The following is an 18544-nucleotide window of genomic DNA, read 5'->3' as shown; positions in this document are numbered from 1 at the left end:
AAAGGACAGCCATAGGGAGCCAGAGCAGCAACCAGTCCTCTACCCCACCCCTCAAGGGTGATGGTCTCATACCGATCTCCAAATCTTGCTGCAAACTACACCAGCTGTAAGGCCAGGAGCCGCCATCGTGGCCATTTACATGCAGGTTCTCATTGGATTCGGGCAGATGGTAAAGAAATGGCGGAGTCGGAGGATGGTGGGCCATTCTGTTTATTGGTGTCTCACCAAGACAGGCAAACCACAAGAGAAGACAAGGGAAAAGCAGGTTTTTTCATGAAGGGTAAGGGATCAGGGAGGCCCCTGCAATGGTGATAGAAGGAACTGAGAATGAGTAAGCTTCCAGTCTGCCCCACTTTATAGTATAGAAATCAAAACCTTTAATCCAATATACAAACAAGGAAATCTCTGATGCAAAGTAACTTATCTGAGGCATAATGGGATTCCTCATAAGAGTGCACCTTCCACATCATGAAACAGTCAAGGGTGTGGGGAAAAGCTTAGTCTTAAAACTAAGCCTCAAGCTATAACCACCCGGCCTGCTTACAGCCTGTGCCTCATACACAATGCAAACTATAAGTGAGCAAACATATATATCAATTTACAAACTTATTTGACCAACAGTCCCCCTGTGAGAATTTCCCAAATTAACGGACATCTAGAACGATGAATTCTGTAGCAAATCTCAAACTGTCCTTGTCAACTCTCCTTGTAGTGTTCTAAGTAGCTCAATCCACAGGTTATATAGAGACACCAAGGCAGGATACAAAAGAAATTTTAGGAGATTTATTAATAAGCTGGCTACATATATGACTTACACGGGATATAGCCTACCCAAATCATGCAGCCTTGAATATAGCTCTGAGGCTAGTTATATAGACATGATCACATACAGGTTGGGGGGAAAAAGAGGGGGTGCCTCGATACAGAAGTTATTTACTGATTAGTTTGCAACATTTATCTGTAGGATCTGTTAAAAGGAAAAAACATTCCTACATATCAAAACTTACAAGATAACGCAATAGTGATAAATGTGTTACACAGTAGTGATAAATGTCATTTTACATATCAACACAGTAGGGATAAATATTGTTTTACATATCAAAGACATTCCCAAATCTTCTAGGGTATATACATTTATCCTTGTTGCCACAATAACGAAAAGTTTTAACTTAGGATAAGGAAATTATTTTTGCTAAAGTGTTGGGGCTTACTTTAGTTTACAAGTTTTATACATATAAAGAATTCCAAGAGGGATGATTATTAGAAAATATATAAAATGTTACAGAATGCAGGTTTTTCAAGCAAGGGGAGTGGGCTCGTGATCCCTTTGTCTAATGGTTTGTCTAGAGCAGTGATTTTCAACCTTTTTTGAGCCACGGCACATTTTTTACATTTACAATATCCTGGGGCACACCACCTGCCAAAATGACACAAGCCTGACCTGTGGTGGCGCAGTGGATGGAGTGTTGACCTGGAAGTGCTGAGGTCGCCGGTTCGGGGCCCTGGGCTTGCTTGGTTGGGGTGCGTGTGGGAGTTGATACTTCCGGCTCCTCCCCTCTTCTCTCTCTCTGTCTCTCTCTCCTCTCTCTCTCCTCTCTAAAATGAATAAATAAAAAAAAATGACACAAAATGACACTCTAACACAGTACATATTATGTATATAGTTAATAATATAGTTTCTAAATGTATTTATACTCACTTAGTGTGAAACCTGGGCCTGTTTTGATGAACACAAGAGGGATATCCTGGCAAGAATGGTAGAAGGACACACACGAAGCTCTTCCTCAACAGTTCTCAGTCTCTCTCTGTTTTTAGTTTTTATCTCAGTCAAGCTTGAGAAGCTCAGCTCACATAGATATGTGGTTGAAAACGGGAGCAATGTCAAAATAGCTTTGTTGGCCAGAATGGGGAACTCCTTGGCAATAGATAACCAAAAACTGTCCAAAGGAAGATCAGCAAACTTTAGCTTTAAAGTTAGATAACATTGTGATGCATTGTATATCACCCTCTGCAGGGGCCTCTTTTAAAAAGAAAAAGGTAAAATATCTATATACACCATCAGGATAGACATAACCAGCTGAGGCTGAGGCTTCATCTAGTGGTGGCAACATTTACCTCCAGTCCTGACCAGGATTAGAAATCTGGACCATGGGGAGGAGTAGCAACTTCAACTACTCGCCCCAGCCACACAATGACAAGTGTGCGGCAGCCGGAACGGGGACCTTCCTGGGTGTGGATGAGAGGCGGCCTGCTATTGGTTCATCACTAGTGGTCGGGATGAATCCTAGGAGGTGATTGGTCAGTGATCGTTCCCTGTGCCTCCACTCTTTCTGTCGCTGATAGCTGGAGGGATTGTGAGGGGAATGTTTATGTTTGGATGGAGGCGGCTGGCGGCAGGCCGGATAAATAGCCTCCGTGGGCCATATCCAGCACGCGGGCCGTAGTTTGGGGACCCATGTTTAATTTCCCCATGGCACACCTGACCATGTCTCACAGCACACTAGTGTGCCGTGGCACACTGGTTGAAAAACACTGGTCTAGAGGTATACGTCACTCTCAGGACTCCACGAGGGGAGGAAGAGTTTAGAATCAGTGTAAGATATGTAAACATTGTCTCCTAAAGGATCTTATTGAAGGGGAAGAGGAAGTTTTCAGATAACTTTTATCTTCCTTGCTGTCTAGCAAGTGGCCTTAGTCCTTCCAGAGAACTAACTATAGTTAAACTATGATTAGTTACTAACTTTTGCCCCTTTAATCTCTTTCTCTGGGTTGTTTTTTTTTTTTTTTTTCTGTTCAGAAAGGAGGGTTAAGGGGCCTGACTCTTCCTTTTTTTTTTTTTTTTTTTTTTTTTTGCATTTTTCTGAAGCTGGAAACAGGGAGAGACAGTCAGACAGACTCCCGCATGCGCCCGACCGGGATCCACCCGGCACGCCCACCAGGGGGCGACGCTCTGCCCATCCTGGGCGTCGCCATGTTGCGACCCTCCTGGGTGTCGCCATGTTGCGACCAGAGCCACTCTAGCGCCTGGGGCAGAGGCCACAGAGCCATCCCCAGCGCCCAGGCCATCTTTGCTCCAATGGAGCCTTGGCTGCGGGAGGGGAAGAGAGAGACAGAGAGGAAGGCGCGGCGGAGGGGTGGAGAAGCAAATGGGCGCTTCTCCTATGTGCCCTGGCCGGGAATCGAACCCCGGTCCTCCGCACGCTAGGCCGACACTCTACCGCTGAGCCAACCGGCCAGGGCCTGACTCTTCCTTTTTAAATACTAATGTTAACAATTTTTGCAATTCTTCAGCACCATATCACCGTCGGATGGCACGGAGGTCTGTCCTCGGGACACTGTGGATAGTGTGGGTGAGAGTTCGATACCCTGGGGGAGAGACAAGAAAGGAGTGTGGGCCCAGCTGGGGAAACTCCCAAAGTCCAGATGGAATGGGTCAGTAAAGAGGACCCTTTGGACCAGTATTGTCATAGGAAACAGCAAACGAACAAATAAATGACTGAGATATATTGTCTCCTGGTTCCGAAGGCCAGAAATGAGAAGTCCTGGTATGTGGGGACCCCACACACCTGAGGGGTATGTCCCCAGCTCCTCTCCTGTCTCTGCAGCCTCAGGCCTCTCTCACTTCAATTCTAGGTCTTTGTATCCTCTTCCCTTTGCCTATCTGTGTCCACGGTTTCCCTTGGACAGGCACACTAGTCCTATTAAATCCGAGCCAGCTGAAGACCTCATCCTTAACTTGCTTAAATCTGCAAAGATCCAGTTTCCAAATAAGGTCACATTGGGAGGTACTTTCTTTTTTTTTGGCGGGGGGGTTGGGGGGAAGTACTTTCTTATGGGAGTGAAGACCCAATTTAGCGCATGACACAATGACACGGAGGATACAGAACAGTGACCCCCTGGAGAAACAGCTGCAAGCGGAAGGAGAATTTGGGGGTGAAAACAATAGGCTGCATGATTTAGAAAAAGGAAGTTTTTCCTTGCTTTCTTTTTCTTCCTTGTTACTTCTGTAGAGAGCCAGGGTCCTCGATGGTAATTATCTGATGCTTTCTTCTGACAACCAGGTGCCGAGTTCAGGTGCTAAATTCCAAACCATAGATTCTATAATGCCTGGCACCCAAATGTTTGACTCCCCTTCCTTCCCTTTTCCTTCCTTCCTTCCTTCCTTCCTTCCTTCCTTCCTTCCTTCCTTCCTTCCTTCCTTCCTTCCTTTCTCCCTCCCTCCCTCCCTCCCTCCCTCCCTCCCTCCTTCCCTTCCTTCTTGTTTTCCTTCCTCTGAATACCAGTGATGGACAGGAATTGGGGTTACTAAGATGTAACAGAAACCTGTGGTCCCAAAGCACCGTGTCTCCCTAGTGGGCTTTGCCAGCTGCCATCAGGGCAGGAATTATTTTGTTCTCAGAGCACATTGAGCAGGTTCTGGCACACAGGTCTTCAGTAACATTTTGTCTAATGTGTTTTTTTGTTTGTTTGTTTTTGTGTTTGTGTTTTTAGAGTGGGAGAGAGGGACAGACAGGAAGGGAGAGAGATTAGAAGCATCAGCTCATAGTTGCGGCTCCTTAGTTGTTTATTGATTGCTTTCTCATATGTGTCTTGACTGGGGGGGCTACAGCAGAGCGAGTGACCCCGTGCTTAAGCTGGTGACCTTAGGGTTTCAAACCTTCAAACCTGGGTCCTCACCATCCCAGGCCAATGCTCTATCCACTGCGCCACTACCTGGTCAGGCTCGTCCAATGCTTTCAAATGATCAGTTGTACAATGGCGAATACCTGTATGCAGATCATGGGAAACACCACGATTGCACTAATGAGAAACCTCCCTATGGGGGTTTTCTCATGTACCCCGATTTCTAAAAGGACAAGACGCTTGTTCCTAAACCTGGAAGGTGTCATCAGGGCGGGCGCTGCCCCCTTTGGATGTGTGAAACTTTGATGTGATCTCTGAAACAATGCGTTGGCATGTTGACCTTCCTTCAAGTATCGGCAGTTGTCTGGAAGTTTGAGTGGTGACGGGTAGAGCAGTAGGTGAGCCCAGAGCTCGTCCAGTGGGTCAGTCTTGTGGAGAGCTTTGGATTACACAGCCCCTGCCCACACCTGGGCTGGCAGGACCAGGTGTCAGGAAGCTATCTGTGAGCAGCCCATGCTGACTTGCAGGGTCCCATCAAGTCTCTCTCTTCCCTATGGACCTGTCTCAGGCCTGCTCCATTCCCACTCACCCTGCCCCAGTTGGGTCTTTGCCGCTGATGTGACAGATGCAAAATTAGGGGAAAAGCTGATGCCAGCTGTTCCAGCTGGTGTGGGTCTAGAGGCCCCCTCTGGGCATGAAAGATTTGGTCTGAAAGCAGTCAGACGGCATGTGTCAGAGTACACAGCATTCCACCATGAAAAGACAACTCCTGGGGTGAAAATGTGCTCATGAGAAGGTCAGGCAAGTAGGAAGGGATGGACGCAAGGCGCTCACGATACCCACTGAGTTGGCAGCTGGTGTGGCCGGGCTGATCACTGCAGCCCAGTCCGCCTTGGCCAGCAGAGGCTAGTACCAGGGCACAGGGAAAGAGGGGGTGGATGGCCCAGTCACCCCGGGGAAATCGCCCAAGTGCTGACCAGCGCACTTGCATGAGACTCTGCCTGATGCAACTCGGTCACCCAAGACCAGACCCTCTTTGAGGTGAGGGAAGCACGCCAAGGTCACTGAGAGCCCAGCCTGCGCTGACACACGGCCCTCCTCCTAAGAGCCCGCCCCAAAGCACTTACTGGGATCTGTGTTCCTGTGGGATCCTATAGACTCTTCCATGCTCCATGCACAGCGGATCAGATCGAAGGCTGCACATCAGGGGGTTTAAATCGGTGGCCCTTCCTCATCCCTTTTACCACCCAATATGAGGGAAATGTCTATAGCTCAAGGGCGGGACCCAGGGCACAACATGGCTTGATTATTACTATATCTGATCCAAATCTTTAATCTGCTGAAAATGTCCTCCAGGTAAGACGGCAGATGACTTTGAAAACTGGCTAAACAAACAGCGTGCCCTGGGTTCATCCCAAGTTCCACTTCCTGCGCCTTCTGCGTCTTCACGCATGAAAAGAGGCCGGGAACCTTTTTGTAAACGCCACCCAGAACCTGTAACAGAATACTGTCGTTCAGTTACTTGCTCGGGGGTCAGAAAAATGCCAGGAAACATTCTACTCCCCAACTTTATTCTAAAACACGAATTTGGATGAGTTCTAAATAGGCATGGCTCGGTTAGATGCTCACATAGATGCACACGTATGGCATTAATCTCAGCCCAAATCTTCAGAATCCACACCCGTGACAAGGGGTGTTCTGGTCACCTTCCCTTTGTGTGACAGGTGGGAGGGACCGGTGGTTGTGAAATGCATTGGGCTGAGTGTGAGGCAGTGCTTTGTCCCTGTGGGCTGTCATTGGAATGTTGTTTCACAACTTCTAAGGCATTTTGCAAGACTTGTGTTAAACGCAGCCTGGTTGTTGGGGGAGCCCACAGCAGCTTTTCGGTTCTGAGGGCAACATGATTACTTTCTGGGCAATCTGCCACGTCCACACATACACAACCCCGGTGGCATCAACAGGGCAGTGGACCCCAGCCCCATATGGGCCAGATCCCTCTCTCTGCCCCCTCCCACTTCCCCCGCAGATCCCTTTCTGGGAAGCTTCCTGTCACAGCCAGGGGCAGGTCAAAAGCACAGGACAGAAAGATTCCTAAATGCTTCCTGGAGCATCCCTCGGGGAGTCCTGGTACCCCAAGGTCGGGTAAGGTCCATAACAAAATCAGGGATGATGCTCCCAAGCCCCGCAGTAAGGCTTCTCGGGCTGCTCTGCTCGAGGCAGCAGTTCCTGTTTAAAAATGAATGAAACGTCACTACACCCCCTTCTCCCTTATCAGCTGCTTGCTTTTCTCACAGACACTTGTCCCAGCTTGGCACGGTCTGCCTGACCCCTGCCACAAAGGCCTCTGAGGCCACCTCACTCTTCCCCAAGACCGTGAACCCCGCATCCAGCAGAGGAGGCACCCCTAGACCTGGGCAGCGACCGGATTTAGAAAGCGGCCTGCCCGATGGTGAAGAAGACACCTCCAGCCATCTGGTGCAACTTCCTATCCAGGTCTCCAGAGGGAGCACACCTCGCTGGGGGCTCCTGCATCCTGGTGTCCGGCCCATTTCCTGGGAGCCCGGAGGCCCCCAAATGCCCACCTAGACCAGGCAGAACGGGCCTCTCACTCCAGGACAGAGGGCAGAGGGCAGCATGCCTGGCGGGAGAGGACAGGGCAGGAGGGGTGAAACGTGGCTCCGACCACAAGGAAACAGCATCCTTGTGCGGTGTTTTCCCCCGAGAGTTTGTGTGGAAGCTGGAGTTTGAGGAGCTACCAAATTATTTCCATTCCAAATGCTGACACACCCCCACCTTTGAAAGAAAAGACCATCAAGACAAAGGTTGTTTTTTAACCTTTAATAGAAATTAAAAAATAAAATTAAATTAAATGAACGCCAAAAAGAAACAGCTCTGGAAACTTAGTGTGAATGTGAATCTTGCTGGCTGCTGCACTTGGTGTAGTGGAAACCGTTCATGTTTGTTTACGTCTCTGCAGACTCGGGGGCACACTCTGGTGCGTACACTTGCTATGGAGTACATTGGCAAAGGAAGTCTTCAGATTCACCTTTTTTTTGGGGGGGCTATATTATTTCTAGCAGATAGATTTACTTCCCGTTGAAGAGAAAAAAAATACTTGTCTGTTCGTCATCACCTGTATTGAAGGATTCGATGACTGCTTTCAACTAGCGGCTCCTGGATTCTCAGAATGCTGACACCTCCACAGAAAGTTATCTCCGCGTTCTAACTATTCACCTTCAGAAAATGCCACGAAGTGTCATTGCAAAGTTCAGAAAGATCTCATTTTCCTTTCAACAAAAGTCCCCTAAAATGAATTGGCCACAGGAACTTAAAATTTACTTGGAGAGATCCCCCCCCAAAAAAACAACAAAACCACCACAACAAGGCTCATCAGGAGAATCCGCGAGCTCTGTCTACATTGCTGGTGGGCCCGTCAGCCAGTCCACTGACGGCCCCGCTCACACCCAAGGAGTCTTTCGAGAATTAAGCCGCTTCCATACAATTTAAACCAAAAACATTTAAATTTCAAAATACAGAGAAAGATAAATTTGTAAGTAAAAAAAAAAAATTACATGTTTACTAAAACCCACCAAACTGGAGTATTTCAAAGGACTACGGCTCAGTGGAAGGCATGACACAAGACAGTCACTTCAAACCTGAAAGAAATTATTGCTGAATTCTTCCTCCATGCAGGAATGAAATGGATGGGGAACCCTCTCTTTAACATCTCAGATGTTAAAAAACAAACAATAAATATGTAAGAGAATACAAGGCTCAGATTGGTTTTTGTACACATTGCACTTGAAGTTAACGACCCAAACTGGGTCTGATGTGGCCTATGCCATTCAGTGAATATATTTTTGTGCTCACCAACACCCTTGGGATTAGAGACACCAAGTGCTCAATGCAGTAACGACACACTCCTTTTTACAAGGCAATCACAGATTGCAGATTGTTATAGGGCCATGGGAAACAGTCACCTCTCTGCCGGAGTTTCGAGAAACAAGTCTGGCTCACAAAGACGGAAGTGCAGGGCAGACAAAACTTGTAACCATGTTGCAGTGGAGCTAACCTTTTGCCGCCCTCAGCCCTTGGGGAGATTGTCTGCTTCAAGCCCCACCGCTGCATGGAGCCCAGCAGCGCTCTGAGACACACACGTGTGGCTGCACGAGCGCGATGGGCCCTGTGTGGCAACCGCTAGGTTCATCCCAGTTACTGTTTACTTTTCTTATTTTCTTTTTTTTTTAAAACACAACCCTATTTTTAAAGACCTTTTGGATAAATATCATTCCTATCTTATCACACTCACCTGTGGTAAGCACCACCAGTAAAACTCTCCCCCGTGGGCAGGACCCACAGTGAAGAGCTGTGACTTGGGCTTTAGTTCAAGGCTTTGAAATATGGCAGCTTGCTTTTTATGACATAAACGGTACCGAACACTCAGAAATTGCCCACCTGCTGCCCACCTGCCCCAGGGGGGCCCGGGGTCTGTGGGGCAGGTGCAGGCGTGAGGGCAGTAGAGATGGCGTTTCCAGGCGGGTCCTTCCCCTGTCCACCTGCTAATCTACATGGTGAGTTTCCCCGGCAGTCCCTTGTCAGCCCAATCCAAGCAGACCACAGGGGAGGACCATCTCCATCAGAGTCCAAAGCCCAAGGGTCTTGTTCCACACCTGGCTGTCCTTCAGGAGCAGTGGGCAGAGGACTCAGTCACTGTGTGGCTTCTCAGGGACACCCTAGAGTACAGGCAGAAAGAGCAACAAGATGAGCATCAGAGCACGTGGACTAGCTGGCAGGGAGGGGCCCTGGGAGGTGAGAGGATGGAGAGGAAGAGGGCCTGGATGGGGGGAGGTGATGGAGACGAGGTGACGAAGACAGGGAGACGAAGACAGGGTGACGGGGACGGGTGACGATGACAGGTGACAAAGACGGGGTGCTGGAGATGGGGAGAGGGGGATGAAGCCAGAGACGAGGTGACGGAGACGGGAAGCCAGAGATGAAGCTGGAGACGGGGTGACAGAGACAGGGATGGGGTGACAGAGACAGAGATGGAGTGACAGAGAGAGGGATGGGGTAACAGAGAGAGGGATGGGGTGACAGAGACAGGGATGTGGGGAATGCAGGCAGAAGACAAGCACCCGGCCCCGGTGACCTTCCTGGTGCCCCTAGCCCATGACGCCTCAGCCAGCAGAGCTGTACATTGGAAACCCCTCTCCATCCATATCCTGGGCCGACCCTCCCACACCTGAGCAGACCCTGCAGTCGTTACGGCTCTCCAGCCCTGCAGGAAATTCTGCTTCACTGAGGGAGGAGCACATTCCAAGAGCGAGTGACCTTCCTGAGGTTACAAAGCTGCTGGGGGACAGCTGAGGGACTGGCCAATAATCCAGCGCCTTTCTACTGCCCCCCACTTAAGCAATCATGCTGTGTGGTGAAGGAGCCAACTATGACGCATCTTATCTACAAAGGTAGACCTCTTCCTGGGAACAGGAGGTGTGCTGTCACCCAGGACTTATGGAGGCAACCTCTGCGCTGGGGACACACCCCTTGAAGAACTGGTCATCTGAAGGCATCACAAATATTATACAGGAAGAGGACAGTCCTGAGCAAACATCAACAGAGAACTTGAGTAGGAACCCTCAGCACAGCCCGGACACAAGTCTGTCTCACAAAGCGCTGACACACAGAGGGACCGGCACTTGTAGCTACGTGTGCAGGAACCAGTCAGGTCTGGCATTAGAGTGGGAGCACAGACGAGCAGCCAGGGGACACCAACCAGGGTACACGTCTGCATACGCTCTCCATTAGTTCCACCTGAAAGCAGTTTTCCAGTAGCGAGAGGGCATGGATCATGCAGCCAGCCCAGGACAGCGGAGCAAACTCCAAACATCTGCTTACAGGATGAATGACAGGTATGTGCTGTCCTTCAGGAGGCTATAGGGCATACTCGTGACAAGCACAGTCCCAACCCTCTCTGCACCCACTAGGGCCGGTTATCAACCTTCCAAGCATCTATCTCCCCACCTTGAAAATGGTAAGAACAGTCCCTGGTGTTGAGGCCTAAGTCAGCTAACAAATGTAGGAGAGTGTCCCGTGCACAGCTAGCTGGCACAGTAACCGCGCTGCCATCATGACCGTTAGCGGCAGAACTGGGTCAGTCATAGACAGGAAAGTGAATTCCGTCCTCAGCCAGGGACAAGCTGCAACCCGGTGACCTGGGGCCCTGGGAGGCAGAGACCATTCATGGCCACAGCAGCTGGAAAGCCTCACCTTTCCTGAGAAAAGACTTCAAGGCTACAAATAGCCACAGATGCAAATTCTATAAGATGATGCCACAGACTTGTGACTTCTTTCAGACACACTGGCTGACAGAAACCACAAAGATGGCCACTCAAACCATCACTGAAGCAAAGCCCATGTGCGGCTTTGTCCACTGCGGTCCCCACAGTAGCGACAGCTGACCTTCAAGAACCCTCATTATAGCACTGATGAGATAGGACCTTAACCCCTGTTTGTATTGGTTAGCCTGTGGTCAAACTGGAATCATCCTATGTCATGTGGCTCAAAGTCGCAGGACATGTCGAGAGTGTTAGGTGAGGACTGACTATGCTTCTGCGTAAGGGGAAGATACCTAGGCAAGGACAGACAGGCATTGTAAGAGGACTGAGAAGGAACAAGGGACAGGGATGCAGGGACCACAGAGAAGCATCTTCTGGGCAGTGACTCTAGTAGCTGGACTTTTGAGGAGCCGCTGTCTGGACCTGTGCCTCAAGGGGCTGCCCCACACGCTGCTCCTTCCTACATCTACTTATGGGTTACAGATCTCAGCATCTTTGCAATCTAGCAAAGAACTACCTGGGTATCTTTTTTTTTCCTTTTTAAATATATGCTTTTCTCAATAACTGTTGCTGTTGAGTCTCAACTAGACATTTGTCAAATCAATGGAAAATGTGTTATGTAAAACGATCCTAGCAAACTAAGGAAGTATGGGGTCAGGAGCGAATGTGACCATCTTATGTACCATAGCCAGCTGTCGTCCTATGTTCCCAACTGTCACGCCTCCCGAGAAGAAGATGCAGGGTAGCCAGGAGCGGATGTAGAGGAAGTCCGGGGATGTGTACCTGCGGGAGGAGAGCCAGTGGCCACTTGGTTTCTCTTTATGTTAAGTGGCAGACAGTGCGTTTTTAACACACGAGTCAGTAACAGGCAGCATTTCTGAGAATTTCATGCCTAAGTCTATGGCGTGCACATATAGATGAAACATGAACATCTCAACTAAGTGGGTGTTCTTAACTGGACTGAAGGAGCGGCCAGCGGACGGGGCTAACCACTGAGGGCGCGTGCTTACTGGTAGACGCCGTTGTATACCAGCAACTGGGTGATCAGCGTGGCGAGGAAGGCAACAGTGATCCCAAGCCCGAGGCCACTTCTTGAACGGTCAAACGTCCACCAGAGGCCCAGAGACAGGGCTGCTAATGTCAAGGACAGCTGAATGTTATTGGCAAAATCCAATTTCTGGTGATGCAGAAGTTAAGGAAACGTTAGCAATTTCTAATAAGATGAGAAAGCACAGAAGAACCCAGAGCCTACATGGCTTTCCTCTCATGCACACAATTCTCATTCATAAAAGCTGCCCAGGGCGCTGCACAGAGATCTGCTGGACACAAAGTGTCCCGTGATTAAGATGACCAGAAACTTCTCTGGAGTCACGGGGTAAAAACTCAGCTTCCTGGGCAAAGCCCTGTGTGAAATCCTTGCGTTTCAACCAGAGAAAAACAACTCTCCTGGGAAGTTATCAGCAGTCCTGTTCTTATCTCTCATTTTATCAGTGGCTTGAACTGCGTGAGCAAGGGGCTCTTCACATCTGCACAGGGGGCACTCAACAGGGCACACTGCTCTGTGGGAACACAGCCAACTTCCATCACAGCTCAGCTTGTCACCAGTGACAGAGGGAACTTGTGAAAGCAAGATACCCATGAAAACAGAGGGAGAGCAGATTTAACAACGGGCAACTCTAAGAATACCTCTCTCTAAGATCTGAGAATATAATCTAGTTGTGCAAAAGGAGCCATACATCTTCTGAGACCCGGGATACTATGGACCCTCGTCCTAAAATCCCACTTACATTCCATGTAACGTGCTCCACCTGGGGACACCAGAGGTTAGTGGCCTAGTAGTAAGAATCTTTTTCAAAGATGCCACTGTGACCGGCTCGGGGACCACCGTCGTGGTCACAGCCAGGCCTCTCAGCCTCTGGGAAGAACCTCAGAAAAAGTGACCCTGTCACTGCTTGTCACCACTGGGTCATACGAACCAGGTCTTCACGGTGTAAGGGCATCAGGTCAAAATGCAAAGGAAATTTATAGAACAGACTCTGAGGAGGCGAGATACTGTCTGACAGAGGAGGGAAAACAGTCCACTGGGCCTCAAGCAGTCCCACTGTCCACGAAGATAAACTGGAAACGCTCAGGACCACATTGACACCTCCTGCTGAGTGTAACTAAGCAGCCACTTTAGAATAAAACACACAAAAGGACAGTCCCATCAACCCATCAGACAGCACACACTCATCCAAAGTGCCTAAATGCTACCACACACAACCTGAGAGAACGCTCTGGATGCGGCACAGCCCAGAAGGATACAGCACTGGCGTGGTTGATGCCCACGAAGACTGCCACGCAGCGCATCACGCTGGCCCACTCCCTCTTAAACTTGTGGGGCTCCCCCAGGTGACTGTCAATGCAGGGGTACAGCAAGCCTACAACCGCTGTCAGACAAGAAGAGAGAACAGTGTCAGGATGACATGAACAACACAACACGAGAAATAACAGCTTAATACGTCATGCTTTCTGTGTGGCAGTTAACATATTATGTAAACCAGTTCTTTTTCTTACATTTATCTGCTATCACATAAATATTGAAATTCAGACTAACTGTATAGTTCTGTTCTCCCTAAGAGCAAACAAACAAAAATCACAGTTTTGAGAAGTTCAAAGCAAAACCACCATTCTTTGGTTTAAACACAGATGTGAGTTGAGCACGGGCTTAGCCACATGGGCCTCAAGTGCCGACCGTTTATCGGCCTGCGGAAATAGCTTTCCTCTGCTTTACCTATGTGACTGCCTCTTAATGTCGAAGAGGTAAGCTTCTACAAGCACTCAGGACACAAGTCCTGATAGTCCTCCCAGGCCAGCACTGAGGTGGGCACGTTTACACTGGACTAGAAGGCGAGGGGTGTCGGCAGTAACTAAACCACGCAGGAGCTGGCGCTGCGACAGGACAAGCAGACTCTTCTGTCCCCATGAGCCCATCAGGCCCTGGGCTGTGGCAGAAGTGGACCAGGCACCGGAGGCCAGGCCTCCGTTTCCCAGCCGCTGACGGGACCGCTCTCATGTTTGTTTCCTCATGTGTAAAATGAGAGTTATGTAACAAGAAGATGGGGGAGGAGGAGCTCGTGGGATATGAACAGTTAGGAAGTTTTCTGACACACGATTTTAAAGCGTGAGAGAGAAGAGAACTGAGACGGGGAAGATGTGGCATTCCAGGGGAGAAGCCGGTGGAGCCGGGGAGGCATGTGGGGACAGGTCAGGATGCCAGGACTTCATGCAAGACCCTGGCATGGACACTGGAGAACCAGGCAGAAGCTGCCCCATGCTGTCCTCTAGAAGAGGTAACCATTTTAGGTTCTTGAACGAAGAAACAAGAGACACGGCACTAGCCAAACATGCAAACAAGGAGATTTTCAGTTTCAATTTCATATTCCATTTCAGCAAGTTCTCATTTCGGTGCTTTGAAAAACAGAACCCCAAACTCTGTGACTTACTGCACTGTCACTGAACTTTGCCTTTCCAAGTTTAAGCAAAGTAGGTGAAAACTTCCTGTGGAATGTTTCCCTGTACTCTTGGCTGATGGTCAAAACAAACAAACAAAAAAAAAAACCATATATACACACAAAAAAAACAGAGGGTATGAGGAATTGTTTCTGGTATTCCTGGAATTTCCTGACCCTTCCATTACAAAGAAAACCTAAACTCAAGCTTTCGTTTTTAATATCAAGCTTTTGAGTCAAAGAAAAAAAACTATTGAGCTATTTCTCAAACAAGGTTTTTACCAATATAGCCGTATAGTTAAAGAGTTTAAAGAAACGAAGCAGGACCCGACCTCTAAGGACAAAGATGGAAACATCCTACCCCTGCTCAGAAACCAGTGTCCCCCGGCCCCCATGTGTCCTGCCTAGAACACACCTGCACACCAAGCCTCCCGCCTCCCTGCTGTCTTCCTGGAGTCTGCAGAGCAGGTGGGGTGTTCCCAGGGGGCAGGGGACACACTAGACTCCAGGGAGAGCATGCAGAGTTAAGAACACTGGCCCAGACACTTGCTAGCTATGTTCCCTGGACATGGCCGCCACACCTGTGGGTCAGTGTCTACATCTGTAACACTGGGCTGTAGCGGAGCATGCTGCAAGGACTCACCAGCACAGACAACAGAGGGAGCAGGCCAGAGGTGCGGGCTACCACACCATCACCCGGCACTCCTCCTCTGGGCTGTCCTCAGGAGTGCGAATGCCCACCAGACCCTAGGGTGCTCAGGCTGGCACAGCGGAGGCAGCGGGAAGGTCTTGTTAATGGGCAGATGCTGTGTGTGACAGGTACTACATATGTGATTTGGACCACGGACAATTCTACATTCCTACCGAGCCAGGTATATAACTAAGAATTCCACTATAAGAAGGGACTGTCCGCCTGTGCCCAGTTATGACTGGGCCTGCGTTCTGTTCAGAGTTCGGTGCCCAGCCAGGGGCACTGAGGCCCACACTCTGCACCAGGGGTCACTCCCCCTGGTGCAGAGTGGGGCGGGCCTGGCTTCCAGCCGCCTGAGGAAGTGGGGAGACAGCTCCCTGGCAACTCTCCTCTCTCTGTCCACCCACGTGACGGTTTGTTTTCAGTTACCAGCCGAGTAGCGTGTTTGCAGGCGTAGCCAATGGCCGCGCGGGGCCTCCGCTCACCAGTTCCCCAGGCCGCCAATCCGGGCGGTCTGCCCCGGGGGACAGCCCAGCGCGCCCCGAAACGCGGCCCTCGGTACCCAGGCAGCACTGGGAAGGGCTGGCCCCGGGTTATATCCTGCCCTCATCTCCATCACTGCCTGGTAGCCAGCGTTTGGGGGCCCAGAGTCCTCCCTATGCCCCGCCTTCCCCAAACACCAGCCGCGGAGACGCACACCTCCCCTCAGGATGGCTCCATTTTCAAATCAATGTTTCTCCCAGTCTGAAATGTTTCTGCCCTCCGTTTTTGATCAAACAGGCATTTTTTTTTAAAAAAAAAATTATTATTGGTTTCTACTCACCAGCTGCTGTCCCACAACAGGGGGGCACCCACCAGGCGGAGGAGAAGATGGTGGCGATCACCTCCTCGGGGAACAGGGTGACGTTCCTCTGCACCTGCAGCAGGTTGAGCACCAAGGCAAGCACGACCCCAACGGAGAAGAGTACCAGGCTCCTCTGCAGCAGGTGGTGGTGCCAGCTGGTGGTGTGGCCGCTGCCGCCCCCGTCGTCTCCCACGCCGGGGCCCCGGGCCCTGCGGGCGGGGTCAGTGACCGGGGCGCCGCGGGCCGCCAGCACCGAGGGGCCAGACACCGAGGAGCTGAGCATCTCGCCCACTTTGGCTGCCAGCCCTCCGGCGCGGACGCAGGAGGTCGGGTGGCCTCGGAGCCTGGCGCCCTGGGCACAGGAACAGCTCCAGAAGTGGTCGTCCAGTCTGGGCATCAGTCACCGCAGGAGGACGGGCTTTCCTGCCAGGGGACAGGGCGTCGGGGAGGCGGGGTCACCACCAAGTTCGTGTCCGAGGCGCAGGGCAGGCGCGCAGGGAGGCCCCCCGCGGGACGCTGCGGTCTCCTGCACCGCCGGCACGTCCAGGAAAACTCGGTCCCTACCCGGAGCCCAGGGGACCGGGCGCCCGGCGGCGGGGGGCGGGGTGGCACAGCTGCAGAGCCGCTCCGTTCTCGCCCGCGCGCGCCCCCTCCACGCCGCATCCGGTCCCAAACTTTCCCAGACCCCGCGTGCCCACGAGGGTCAGGGACGCAGCCCCTCCCGGGGAGGGGTCGGGAACGGGATCGGGGCCGCAGATCCCCCGCGAAACTGGCCGGCTGGATGTCCCGGCCCCGGGACCCCTGCGGCGCCCCGCCTACCTGGCCGAGAGGCGCCCGCCCGCGGGCTCGCCGACGGAGGAGGTTCTGGAGGAGACGGCGCGCAAGGGTCCTGGCCCCGGACCGCCTGGAGTTGGGCCCGTGGCGCCCCTTCGCGCACGCCGCGGCTTATAAGGCGGGCCGCGGGGGACCCGGGTCACATGACCCCCGGCGCGGCCCACCGTCCAGACCGCGTGCCTGAGGGGCGTGGCCTTCGCCAGCACCGCCCCGCCCGCGCGCCCGGGCGCTTGTGGTCTGGTGAGGCGGCGGTGGCCAATCGCGGCCGGGCGGGCCATTTGACGTCGGCACGCGCCACCGCCGGCCCGCGGGCTCGGGAGCGCGGACGGGCGCGCGCGGGCTCGCGAGCTGGGAGTCCGTGCGGTGCTGTGGGGGGAATACCGACGGACGCGGCGGAGGACACCAATGGGCTGGCGGAGCGCGGGCGTCGCGGGCCTCCCTCGCCGGCCCCCCCGTACAGCCGCGTCCCTCGGGCGCGGTGGGAGGCGGCGCTGCGCGGATCGCAAGGCGGGAGGGAAAATGCGCCGCCGCCGGCGGTCCCCGGGATTCAATCTCTGGAATCTCGACCCTGACCCGCACGTGGCCCGAACCTAAACTTGCCTTTTGACTTTTTCCCCTTCTCTCGGTCGTCGACAGGTGGGCGCTGCACCTGTCGGCTCACCTGATGGTGATGCTCCGACCTGGATTCTGCGCCCCGCCCGAGGCTGCCGCGGGTCACCGCACCTGCCGCTGGAAAGCAAGCTGTCTGCTGTCTGCGCAGGAGTGCACGGAGGGTGCAAGGCGCTTTGCGTTTGCGGGTGCGCCAAAGCGGTCCTGAAGCCCTTTGGGAACGCAAAGTCCTTGGTGAAAATGTCAATGAGAAAACTGTCTTTCATTCATACAGTCCTTTCTTTCCGTTCCCCCTTCTTTCCTCGCCATCAAAACCACTCAGGAAAAAAACAACAAAAACAAACCACTGTTTGGTCTGCCATGGAGTTGAGTCAGATTTGCAACACGGACCAACACCCACTAAATAGGAAGGCAGGCCCCATGCCAGTTGAAAACCCACGTGTCGTTGAGCAAGATCACTGTTCTTTAAGATGTTTTACATTAAAGAGTCTGTGGTCTTTTTGTACTGTCGCTAGATGAGCAGATATATATAGATGGGGTTTGCTCTAAATACCAGATGGTCTCAGTCAAGAGATGGTACAACCCCGGGCAGGTCTATAGCAAAGGGTAAAAAAAAATTTTTTTTGAAACTCTTCTTGACATATCCGTTTTTCACAAAGTTCATTTATTTGGGGGTAGGGTGTACGTGGATTTGTAATGGTTAAGCAGCAGACCTCCAGGAAAAGTAAAGCTTATAGTGGCTGTAAGGAAGTGGAGGAAACTGCAGGAAGCTTGAGAAGTGCTGTGTAAAGACGTTTGACGTTCATGAACTGGTCACTCTTGCTCAGGGTCAGTCCTGGCTTCTCTTTCTTGCCTGGCTGGGCTGTGGATGTCCAACACCTAGTGCGTGATGCCAACATGGCATGAACTTAACCTAACCTCTTCTGCTTCTCTGAGCACATGAGTTTTAGAAAGTGTTGTCACTCTAGGTAGTAACAGAAAATTGTTCTCAAACCCTTCTGTTCCAAGCAAGGCACAAGGCACGGTGTTTCTTTTCTTTTTTAATGTTATTTATTCATTTTAGAGAGGTGGGGGGGGAGGGCAGAGGGAGGAGCAGGAAGCATTGACTCCCCTATGT

The 18544-nt window shown here is 51.5% G+C and overlaps 1 protein-coding gene across 2 annotated transcripts; it reads right to left on the bottom strand.

Moving 5' to 3' along the window:
• Window positions 1–627: 627 nt before the first annotated feature.
• Window positions 628–16996, bottom strand: INSIG1 (insulin induced gene 1). 2 transcript variants are annotated; one of them, XM_066237968.1, is made up of 6 exons: window positions 16804–16996; window positions 15964–16407; window positions 13263–13387; window positions 11969–12135; window positions 11630–11741; window positions 628–1574 (listed from the first exon to the last, which is right to left on the bottom strand). In XM_066237968.1, exons 2-6 carry the CDS (start codon window positions 16379–16381, stop codon window positions 1359–1361), a joined length of 1038 nt encoding a protein of 345 aa, XP_066094065.1. In that variant the 5' UTR covers window positions 16382–16407; window positions 16804–16996; the 3' UTR covers window positions 628–1358. The 2 variants fall into 2 exon arrangements, with proteins under 2 accessions (XP_066094065.1, XP_066094067.1); XM_066237970.1 differs by lacking the exon at window positions 628–1574 and adding an exon at window positions 7447–9356 and having other exon boundaries at window positions 11642–11741; window positions 16804–16985.
• Between the last annotated feature and the right edge of the window lie 1548 nt (window positions 16997–18544).

This window comes from Saccopteryx bilineata, chromosome 6 (genome assembly GCF_036850765.1).
Source record: "Saccopteryx bilineata isolate mSacBil1 chromosome 6, mSacBil1_pri_phased_curated, whole genome shotgun sequence".
Lineage (NCBI taxonomy): Eukaryota > Metazoa > Chordata > Mammalia > Chiroptera > Emballonuridae > Saccopteryx > Saccopteryx bilineata.
Note: the sequence above shows the minus strand (reverse complement) of the source record. Positions and strands in the feature narration are given on the sequence as shown.